The sequence below is a fragment of the Propithecus coquereli genome, unplaced genomic scaffold (assembly GCF_000956105.1).
Source record: "Propithecus coquereli isolate 6110/MARCELLA unplaced genomic scaffold, Pcoq_1.0 Scaffold43, whole genome shotgun sequence".
Taxonomy (NCBI): Eukaryota; Metazoa; Chordata; class Mammalia; order Primates; family Indriidae; genus Propithecus; species Propithecus coquereli.
Window position 1 is genome coordinate 6,956,956 of NW_012150063.1, and position 11,622 is coordinate 6,968,577.

Here is an 11,622-nt window from a genome sequence, read left to right on the forward strand (position 1 = left end):
AAAATGAAGCAAAGGCTCTGGGTCTCATCCTCAGCTTCCTTATCAGGAAAATGGGGGTAACAGCACGCACTCACAGAGCCTTGGGAGGATTAAGTGAGTAACACCTGGAGAAAAACATAGCCCAATTCCTGGCATATAGTAAGTGCTAAATAAGGTAGTTAGTTAAGGAGGTAACCACGGCTCTGGCCCAAATAAGTGGCTCTCAATCCATGGCAGCTGCACATCAAAATTATCTGGGATGTTTTTTCAAAAATACTTAAGCCTAGGCCCAGCTGTGGACATTCGGAGTTAATTGGTCTGAGATGGGACCCAATTTAGGTACAGTTGGAAGAATTCACAGAGAGAGAAGAAAATTTTAAATATTATACTAAGGTTTAAAAAGAAGCTTAAAAATGACATCTTGGCCAGGCACAGAGGCGCATGCCTGTAATCCTGCACTTTGGGAGGATTGCTTGAGCCCAGGAGTTCCAGGTTACAGTGAGCTATGATCAGCCACTGCACTCCAGCCTGGGCAAAAGAGCAAGACCCTGTCTTAAAAAAATAAAAAAATAAATAACATCTTTTGTCAAAAGCAAGTGTGTGGTTGCTACAAAAGATAAATAATAATGACCAGCCTAATAGAAATGAAGCAATTAGTGAGTCTCAATAAGAGTCTTATGAAAACAACAGAGTTCCCATCTGTCCGGTATGGCCAGGGAGACTTGTTGACACAGCCAAAAGACATAGGAAAACACACCGAGATTAACAAGGGGGCAGTCATTTAATGCAGAAATCCAGTTAACATAAAGAGATGGAGGTTGAACAACAGATAGGACTTCAAACACTACTGCATAGTGTCACGGATTAGCTCTTAAACATGGTTGATCCGGTTTTCTTATGATTTTGAGTCCAGTACAAAGACAGAGAAGAGACTTCAATTAAAAAAAATAATAATAAGGCAACAGAAGAATCTTCCTGTGACAAGGAACATCCACAAATAATGCACGAATATTTGGTGCTGACACAACAAGACACCGTTAGGACAAGTTCTGAAGATGTCGCATTGAAATTGAACAAGCATGGTACAATGACAAGAAAATTATACTCGCTTTGTTACGAATCCTTTTGCAAATAGAAATGACTCTCGGGTAATTGTTATATACAAACCTTCTGAAATAAATGGAAATCATACAAATTTTTCCATTGCAGTTTCCTCTTTTTCTACACCTAGAAATGTTCCATGGCACTGCTCTCTATTTCTCACAGTCAAAGCATAAATAGTCATTAAAGCACTTGAATCCACAGTAGTCTTGTCCTTAGAAAGGTTGGGAGGTTTTGCATGACTTTCTATCAGTCATCCAGAAAGGGCTGGCAGGCAACAGGTTGGAATGTAAAAGACCGCTTTGTGCTTCGAATCCTGACGTGAACTCGGCGCCGCTCCCCTCAGGGGTCGCCGCACTGTGGACGGGCCCGAGCGGGGACAGTCATACCGTGGAGTCTCTGCCAGACTTTAGATGTGCGATCTTGGTCCGGCTAATAAACGGATAAGCGATGCAGAGACCTCCAGCTGTCACAATAAAGCCTAAACTGCACCAGGCGCAAAAGATGGACCAGCTGTAGCCATGTTCCACATCAGCAGGCAGGCTATAAATTAGCTTCGGGAGCCGGTTCAAATCATAAGAGACACTGGCGGCGTAAGTACAGAGGGAAATGGTGCAAAATATCCCTATAAATAATACAAAGAGAACAGAATGATTAGTTACAGTTTGGTCTGCTACAAGGCAAATGCCAGACAGGCCTTTATGAAAAGCAGATCAACCAGTGAGGCAATCACTCCAAATTCATAAAGGCTCTATAATTCTTTTACTTCAATTAATTCACTCACCAAACACTGACGAAACTTCTGTGTGCCAGACCCTACGCTGGGCATTGGAGATACAGGAATAAAAAGACAGGCAGGCGAATTCTGATAACTTGAAGTATTCAGAATTACCTAGTTTGAATGGTTATGTATATTTGAAATTAGTTTTGCTTTTTAGTCTTAAAAACAATTTAATAAAATTCTAAATATTCTTAAGAAAAAAATCTTCTAGAATCACTCAAATCTAATACAAAATAGTTTTCATTTCCCTTTGTTCTATACCTGATTTGACACATTTTTAGATAGCTGCAATCATTAGACAAAGTCTGCTTTTTCAGTTATTATCATAAATATTTATCATGTTGCCTGTAAATAAAATTTTAAATTAATTCATATAAGTGGCTAAACCTTTTTTTTTAAGGTCTGGCATATACTAGGGCCTCAACAAATGGGTTTTTTTTTTTTTTGAATGAATGAATGCTTTTAAATATTATAAAATAAGACCAGCAATTTGGAATTGATGTAAAATAGCTAAGGAGGTTATATATTTCAACCATTCAAAATGTAGGCTATTGGAGTGACATAAGGAAAATGGACAGACCTCAAATTTTACTTTTTTATACCAATACATGTATGTATAATTGTCCTTCTAGAATATTAAAATCAGGACTCTGATACAAATGCTTCATAAGCCCAAAACACAGGATATTTAGTACTCAAGTGACGCTCTAAAGATGTAGATGCTTCTATTTCCCCACAAGGGACCTCCAAAGATGCTTCTTTCGGACGGGCCTGGGATCAGAATGAGGCAGTTGCTAAGTCAAAAGCAGGTAATCAACACAGAAGCTGGCACCCAAGCAAGGGTCAGGATGTCCAGTTCTGTTCTGAACCCTACACATCTCTTCCTGTGTACAAGGCAGACAGTATCTATTTGCTAGAAAATTGCTTTGGTATCTTTAGGGATATACGCAGCATCTCCACTGGAAACAGAGACAGATTTTGGAACTGAAAAGAGACAGCTAAAAGTAGCAAATTCCCCCCTCTTTTTAACCTAAAGCTTTGGAGATCAGAAATGCTAGCAGAAAAACAAATTCACAGCAGGCAGCAATTTGGAGGAAATAAAGATCACCTTAATGCCGTTTTTAAAGTGTGAGAATTCTGCCTCCATTCAAGTCACGCAAGGGCACATTGCCTGAATCCTTTTCTAAATGTGAGTTTAGAAAATAAATGTTCTAAATTAAAAGGACACTTGATCTGAGATAATTTGATATTTCCCACTCTTTGCCTAATTCTGTTTTTCTAAAAAGGATAAAATCTTATTCCCACTGTTTGCCTAATTCTGTAATTCTGTTTTTCTAAAAAGGATAAAATATTATCTTCTGACTTCTTGCTTCAATTCACTACAACAAACATATCACTCTGAGTTCTCCAAAAAAAAAAGATCAAGATGAAAATAATTCCTTCCTAAAGGAATAGACTATTCAAAAAAGAATACTCCACTGCTTTTTTCAAACCTTGTGAAAAGCAAATGTTCTTACATCTACATGAATGTTTTCACTAGAACTAAAACAAAAATGGTGTTTATGTATAACAAGGCCCTTTTAATGAATGCTGGTAATAGAACAATATTAGGCATTTAAAAAAAACTGATCATTCTGGAGTATCAGCAGGTGAAATATAACAGTAGAACAAGGACCTATTCACAGGAAAAACAACTCTTCTGCATTTAGCTTTCTGCATACAGCTGAATGCCTAAAAGCAAGCATTTTTACAAGTAACATAGTTTCAATGACCTCTGAAAGCTTGAGTTCAAACTTAGACTTTTAAGCATCCTTTGATGTCTAAATGCATTGGGTTGGGAAGCAAAAAATAGGTATTCTAGTTTCCAGCTCTACTAATCACTGTACAACCTTGAAATTATTATACCTAACCTTTCTGAGCCTTAGTTTCTTTAGCTAGAAAAAAAAATGGGAGACTTGGTTACTAAAGTCCCTAAAAGTGTCAAATTTCTGTGATTTTGTAATCCCAAAGTAAGACATGGAACAAGAATACTGCCTAAAACTTCCTAGTGAATCTAGTACTCAGTATTATGCAATCAAATAAAAATGGAATGTCCTATGTATTAATATTTATCTTTATGCATACACTCCCTCTGATTTTATATGAAACATTGATTTTATTAGCACCTCTCCCCTGCCAACCCCACAAAATCACTTTTGGTGAAATGAATTTTAGCATTACACCACTGGTTCATGCTGAATAGGAAAGGATCATAAGAAACGATTTAATCTGAGAATTTAACCAAGATGAAGATTTCCCTCTGTCCTCAATGTCATAGACGGTTGTGCTTTATCTGGGTAACTGGTTTTTGCTTACCTCATGGACACTGTGAATGATGTCACTAATAGAATTTCTTTCTTTATCCAAGCTGCCGGAGAACTGTAGTTCCCTAAAGCTAGATCTGCAGCCCACCATGAGCAAAAGTATGGGATTTCATGGCATGCTTTTTGTGTCTAATCTTACTCTTGGATCCATCTTGCCTCACAAACCTGATTGTCCCTTTGTCTTACTTTCATTATTTATTTGTATCTATCTTACTGTGAAATTTTATATGCATCCTGTATCAATGAAGTCCTTCTTGGAATAGGGTACTCATCATTTCGTTTAATGAAAACTTGCTTAATTTCCTGTTTCCTTTATTCACTTACCTGAGAGTGGGGGAGAGCAGGCCCATTGGCCCCCAAAGACATCCCCTCTCTGCCCTTCCCCCTTCCCACAAATGCCCCCACAGTCTGTCCTTCTGAAACATCTTTTCTCTTTCCAAGATGCTCTGGAAGTTGTTCTTAGTAAGAGGAAAGAAGAGAAGGAGAGATTAACAAGAAAAGCATATCTAAGAGCTCCTCCTTTTCAGACTCTCACATCTCTAAGAAAGTTTGCAAATAGATAGCTGCCATGCCACAGCTGTTATCTGTGGGATGGGCAGGAGCGTTTGTGATGATTACAAGGAAATGTACTGACAGGAGACAAAGCATTGTCCTAACTTTTCCAACTAGCTTTTGAAAAAGAAGCCTAACTCGTTCAAGAAATTTTAAAAAGGAAAAAATCCTTCTAAATTTGAAGACATCAAGAAAAGGTATTGCTTTAAGTGATGAAAGCACACTTAATTGTAGCTGGATCAATAGTTTTAGGTCAGTTTTGAGACTGTGGAATTATATTTTAGGTTCCACATGCACATCTTACAGTACTCCTGTGTATGAGTTTGCTAGGCCTGCCGTAACAAACCACCACAGACTGGGTGGCTTAAACAACACAAATTTATTTTCTCACAATTCCGGAGACCACGGTCTGAGATCAAGGGGTCAGCAGGACTGGTTCCTTCTAAGAGGCCCCTCTCTTTGGCTTATAGATGGTCGTCTTCTCCTTGTGTCTTCACACAATCTTTCCTCTGTAACTGTGTCCAAATTTCCTCTTGTTATGACAACACTGGTCATATTGGGTTAGGGCCCCCCATAATCACTTCATTTTATTAATGACTTCATTTTCTCTTTAAAGACCCTATTTCCAAATATGGTCACGTTCTGAGATACTGGGGGTTAAGATTTCAACAAATGAATCTAGATGGAGACAGAACTCAGCCCATAACATCATGTGCATTTATGTGTGTGCAAGTGTGTGTAGTCATGAATAAAGTATATTTCTATGTCTTTTTTTGATAATTCTTACTTTATTGGATTGTTGTATTAGAGATAATACATGAGAAAATCCCAGGTACATAGTAATCACATCATAAATATTGGCTATCACCATTATTATTTTGTAGTTTTTACAGTTCTTTTACACACACTTGTTTCTTTAAATCTTCACAACATCCTGTTAGGTAACTGTGATAGATTTTATTATCTTTGTTTTATGGATGAGAAACTTGGACTTAGGAGGCGTTGCCCAAAGCCTAAAGCATGGTGTTCTTCCAAATCCCATACTCTTCCTTCTGTGGAGTACAGCCTGTCACTACAATATCATCAGTTTGGGGAAAAAAACAAGAAACAATGCTTGCGACAAAATTCTCTTTGTATAGGTCTTAGCAAGACCGTACTATTTTCATTGTTATTTAATCAGTTATTCAACAATTCTGTATGAAGTATGCCCCAGACCTAGTTCTGATTATATTAGGAGTAGTTTAGTTTCACATGTTCTTGTGGGTCACAGCCAAACTCGGTTTGACATTGCTGCGGTCAGGAACCTGACGTGTTCTTTCCACTCCACTTTCCAGAATGCATCTCAGGGAAAGGTATTAATAGTAGGGACCCCTTAGACTCCCTGTAAGTTCCGCACAGAGTCTGACAGAGCTGGGCACATGGAGTCAAGAAGACCTGCTGAGCAAAACTGAATTCTGCAATACACTGAGTTCTACCAACCTAAGAGCCAGCTCATCCCAAATGACCCCAAGTAGGACTTACTACCTATGTAGCAAGTTATTTCAGATAATGCTGCATTTTCATCAGTAGCAATCTAATCAATGCGAGGTATGTGAAGCAAGTGTAGAAAGATTAATAAGGTACCACCCCTGCATTGAAAAAGTTCAAAATCCAACAGTGCTTCCTGGAGATCCCTGAAGAGAAAGGCTGCTTCTCCTCCATTCTTCTCCGAAGCTCCCCAGTCCCATCCACTTCTCCCCTAACTGATGCTCTCCAGCCCAGCTGGAGGCCCCAGGAGACAGAGAGATTTCTAAGGTCCAAGTTTGGTCCTGGCTACTGCTGGTAGCATCTTCAAAAGACTGAATAATTACTGGCTCCCTGACAAACCCTGTATGCAACTACTTTTCTCATAAAATATTAAAAGGTTTCCTGCCAATATTCTTAATTAGAAGATACCATGATATCACAGAATTACAGGGCTGGAAGGGATATTTTCAGATCAGGACAGAAATAAATTTATGCTACTGTCCCACGACATCAACCTAATTTCCTACCCTAAAATCTTTGTGGTGCCTGTGGCCAGCTGGTGAGATATAATTCTTTTGACCACCCTTTTTTTGATGTGCTTAAAAGGCTGAAAGGAGTGGACGTTGCTTCGCCCTGGTTAGCTTGCTTGATAAATAACATAACAACATCACCCAAAGGCATAAACATTGATTTTTCCTCACTCCTTGAAAAGATGACCTGCCCATCATTCTTCCCTCTCTGCTGTCCCATCCAAAATGCCTCACGCTACTTTTCATACATATTACTCAAAAAGCCATTCCTATGCTGTCTTAATTAAATGAACTGGGAGGACTAATTGAGACAGACAAAACCTCAAACCACACAAACAAGAGAACCACAATATGCAATTCCTAAATCCAATCATTTTTTGAAAGATTGCAGCAACCTCATTTAGTGGCAAAGCCTGGCCTGATCTGACACAGGCTATTATAGTCTCTGCTGATACTGCTTAGTGTGAATATTCATATGTTTCACTGCAGAAATGTTAATGTATTTGATTTCAAGATGCTACCCCAGACCTTGCTGAAGCTGTTAAATAATGTAGCATATATGCACCATATTACTTTTCTAAAATAAAATTTTAAAAGCCTGAATTCCAAAACATATCTGGCTCTAAGAGTTTTAGTTAAGGTTATTATTGAGCTGTAGTTTTAGGTCATAATCAATGGATATCCTAGACAGTTCAATATACCTACCACGGTGGAGTCTTTTTTCATTTGGATGCATTGAAACAAAGGAATGAATAACCCAGTGTGGGTGTTAACTGTCCCTGAAGCTTTGCTAGGGCTGCCTGGGCTCTGTCTCCTCTTTCTCTGCTGTCAGGACCAGAATGTTACGTGCTGTATGTGATCTTCCAAAATGGAAATAGCTGCTCAGGGCACAGCCTGTGAGGGAGAATGAATCCAGTAGGCAGTGAGAATCCACCAGGGCAGGCCCCAAGCTTTATCCAATTTTTGAGACTTTTTGTATTAAAAGATAATCAAAATCCCACAACTGTAAAAATTGTATTTAAAAATGTTTGCATTGAATAATTAACCCTTTAAAATACTTACATTAATAATTTAAATTATAATAATTATAATTATATTACTATAGCAATCTAATAGAATGCATCACTTAATGTTGACGGAAATATTCACTCACAGTGCACTGATAGCAGTATGGTCTGGTAATGGGCAGAAGCGTACAGCTGCAAGATGAGAGTCTTATTCCCTCAATCCTCTGTGTATGCCTCAGAGCCTGTGTGTGTGTAACCTCAGAGGACATGATGTCAAGAGTCTGAATTTGAGGGTCCTGGGGGATGTGCGGCCTGCCGCTGGCCCTGCGGGAGGACCCCTTGCATGGCTCCAGGAAAGAGGAAAGGGGGTGAGATCTGCCTCCCAGATGTGCATCGACATGTGTGGGTAATCAAGACCTGTCTGTGTGCAATAAGGCAGAAGGAGAAAGATTGTTCCAAAGTTTCCATTTGAACACTCAAACTGGCACATCACTGATGTTCTTCATTGAAGATCTGGCTAATAAGTTCAGGCAGAGAATGAAGATGGCAGCGCATCAGAAGGGGCTAAGTTTAGCATCAAAAGTCTGCGGGAAGGATGCTGCCTTGAGCTGCTGAAGACATTCTGCTTAATTAAAATCAATTCTTTTAACCCTTTTTTGCTCCCATTTCCAGCTACTGCATGTCAACGTTCTATGGATGATTTGTCTCATGCTATGGATTGATGTGGTTATCTTGGTGTTTACGAAGGAAATTTCAAGGCATTAATTGTAGTAACAAAAACAAAACAAACCTCCCTAAATCTCACAGCAAGAGAACAGATGAATCCAGAACAGCATTCCATGGAAGACCATGCAACTATTTAAAAACTGTGAAGTCTGGTAAATTGATGCCCCCCAATTTGTTCTTTTTGATTAAGATTGCTTTTGCCATATGGGGTCTTCTCTGGTTCCATACGAAATGTAGAATTATTTTTTCTATGTCTGTGAAAAATGATGTTGGTATTTTAATAGGGATTATATTGAATCTGTAGATCACTTTGGGTAGTATAGACATTTTAACAGTGTTGATTCTGCCGACCCATGAGCATGGTATGGTTTTCCACCTGTTTACGTCCTCTACTATTTCCTTCCTCAGTGTTTCATAGTTCTCCCTGTAGAGGTCATTTACCTCCTTAGTTAAATATATTCCTAGGTACTTTATTTTCTTTGTTGCTGTTGTGAAGGGTATTGAGTCTTCGATTTGGTTCTTGGTTTGACTGTTGTTGGCATATAGGAATGCTATTTATTTGTGTATATTGATTTTGTAACCTGAGACTTTGCTGAATTTGTTGGCATGGATGCGGAGAGATAGAAACACTCATACACTGCTGGTGGGACTGCAAACTAGTACAATCTTTGTGGAAAGTAATATGGAGATACCTCAAAGAGCTACAAGTAGAACTGCCATTTGATCCAGCAATTCCATTACTGGGCATCTACCCAAAGGAAAAAAAGACATTCTGTAAAAAAGACATCTGCACTCGAATGCTTATAGCAGCACAATTCACAATTGCAAAGATGTGGAAACAACCCAAGTGCCCATCAACACATGAATGGATTAATAAAATGTGGTTATGTATACCATGGAGTTCTACTCAGCCACAAAAAACAATGGTGATCTAGTACCTCTTGTATTATCCTGGATAGAGCTCAAGCCCAATCACTAAGTGAAGTATCGCAAGAATGGAAAAACAAGCACCACATGTACTCACCATCAAGTTGGTATTAACTGATCAACACTTATGTGCACATATAGTAACATTCATCAGGCGTTGGGAAGGTGGGAGGGGAAGGAGGTGATGGGTAAATGCACACCTAATGGGTGTGGTGCGCACCGTCTGGGGGATGGACATGCTTGAAGCTCTGACTCGGGTGGGGCAAAGGCAATATATGTAACCTAAACATCTGTACCACGATAAAATAATAAAAAATAGTAAAGTTTACTTAGAGAGGTGGAAAAAAATAAAATAAAACAGGAAGCAAGCTGGATTTAGCCACAGCTGTTGTTTGTTGACCCCGGTCTTGAGGATTCAATGTTATATTCATAATGTCCCATTTACAGAAAGAAGTAATGGTCTGTTGTAAGTGTGTGTCATGGATTTTATAAATAGAAAATGATGCAAAAGAAAAAAAAAAACGTGAGTACAACAACAATGTAGCAGCACGGGGAATGCTTATAGTATAATGTTAAGTGGACACAGAAGATTAAATAGTTCCCATTGGCGGATCTGCGGTCCCAAACATATTTTTTTCCTTTTCCTCTTCTTTCTTTCTTTTTTCTTTTTGAAGCAAATGTATGGTAAGAGTTGGTCCAGACTAAGGAAGATATTTAAACAAGGTCATTTTATTTTTAGGTGGTGGTTCTGTAAGTAGATTTTCCCTTTATTCCAACAATGTTTGTGCAACCAGAACAAACCAAAAGAGAACAATGTTAACAATGTTAGGTTGTGTCTGTTAGTCCTTCAGGACTGGTCATCAAACTTCAAGTTTATAAGTTTGGGGATTTTGTGTTTTTTTTTGATTTAGTTGTTGTGGGTTGGCTGTGGGTTTTGGTTGTTGTGGCTATTGTTTCCCTTGTTTGTTTTTATTTAACAATTACATAAAAGCTTTCGATGATCAATCCTGAGCACTGCTGAGCCAGTCTGTCCTGAGGTACAGTCCACATATGGATCAGAAATAAGGGCCGAGAGCAGGGAGAGGCGGAACTGCCCTGGGAAACTCCTGGCTCTCCTCTGTGCGCCTCCATACTGAACTTCCACCTTCCTTTCATTTAAAACCAGACCAGCCCCTGGGCCTCCCAAGGAGCACTCACTGGGCTTTCATGGTCTTGTGATTTATTTTAACGCTAACAATTGTTTTATATGCTGAGAGTATCCTAAATTATTCATGCACTGCCTATATTAAAAGTGTCCTTTAAAAACTACTCCTACTGAGGCTTTTGTCCAATACAGAGCTTCTCTCATTTTCCTGACAAGGAGGTGTGATGTAGGGCCTTTCCAGGGTTGGAAGACAATGAACCTGCATTTCTTTGAGGTATATGGGGATACGAGTCAGGGAAATGGGGACTCAACTAATACAGGGAGGGAAGAAAATGGGGGAGATTTTTCATGACCATTAGATTAAAGGAAGCCTCTAGGCAACTCAGTCCTCTCCGAGTCCTGCTGCCCTGGCCTGCTTACTCTATAATTTGGATGTTAAGTGCATCCCTTGGGCAGAGACCCAGTAGCTGGTTTTGAGAGCCTAAATCTTCCTCCAAAACCCCGGAAACTAGAATTTTAGCCTCGATGTGTTACAGTCCTGGTAGCCACCGCGTATGTACAAAAATCTAGAAAACCTAAATTGGTTTTCTGCTTAGAACTATGCGGGATCCACATGACTTCTGGATGTTCTGTGAGGATGCCTGTGGTGATGGCCCATATTCCGGATGGCTCCGTGTTACAGTGTCACTTCATGGAGCGGGAAAGGGGACCCTGCTTGTGCGGTGGGTCCCCTAAGGCCCCTGGGCGGTTGACCACACCAGAGAGCAGAGCACCCCCTACCTGCCGGCCCGAGAGACAGCCAGACAGAAAATGGCATCGGCCCTAGAGGGGTGCTGCTGCCTCCTGCTGCTGTTCACACAGGCTCGACTAAGTGGCCCGTGCGGTGACAAGAGCTGGCGAGTCTGGCCATGGGCGCTTGAGCAACAGAACTCCAGGCAAGTGGAAATAAGCTTATGAAAAATGGCCAGCTAGGGTAGTATTAGTTCTGATGCTGGATAGACTTTGT

General features: G+C 39.7%; 1 protein-coding gene across 2 annotated transcripts in view; it reads right to left on the reverse strand.

Moving 5' to 3' along the window:
- Positions 1-741: 741 nt before the first annotated feature.
- The window catches only part of TMEM178A (transmembrane protein 178A), a 57,442-nt gene continuing 46,561 nt past the window's right edge, over positions 742-11,622 (reverse strand). For both annotated transcript variants that reach the window (XM_012653812.1, XM_012653813.1), the window contains exon 4: positions 742-1,705. In XM_012653812.1, the coding sequence (XP_012509266.1) occupies positions 1,464-1,705 (242 nt within the window). In that variant the 3' untranslated portion in view covers positions 742-1,463. The remainder of the gene's footprint in view (positions 1,706-11,622) is intronic.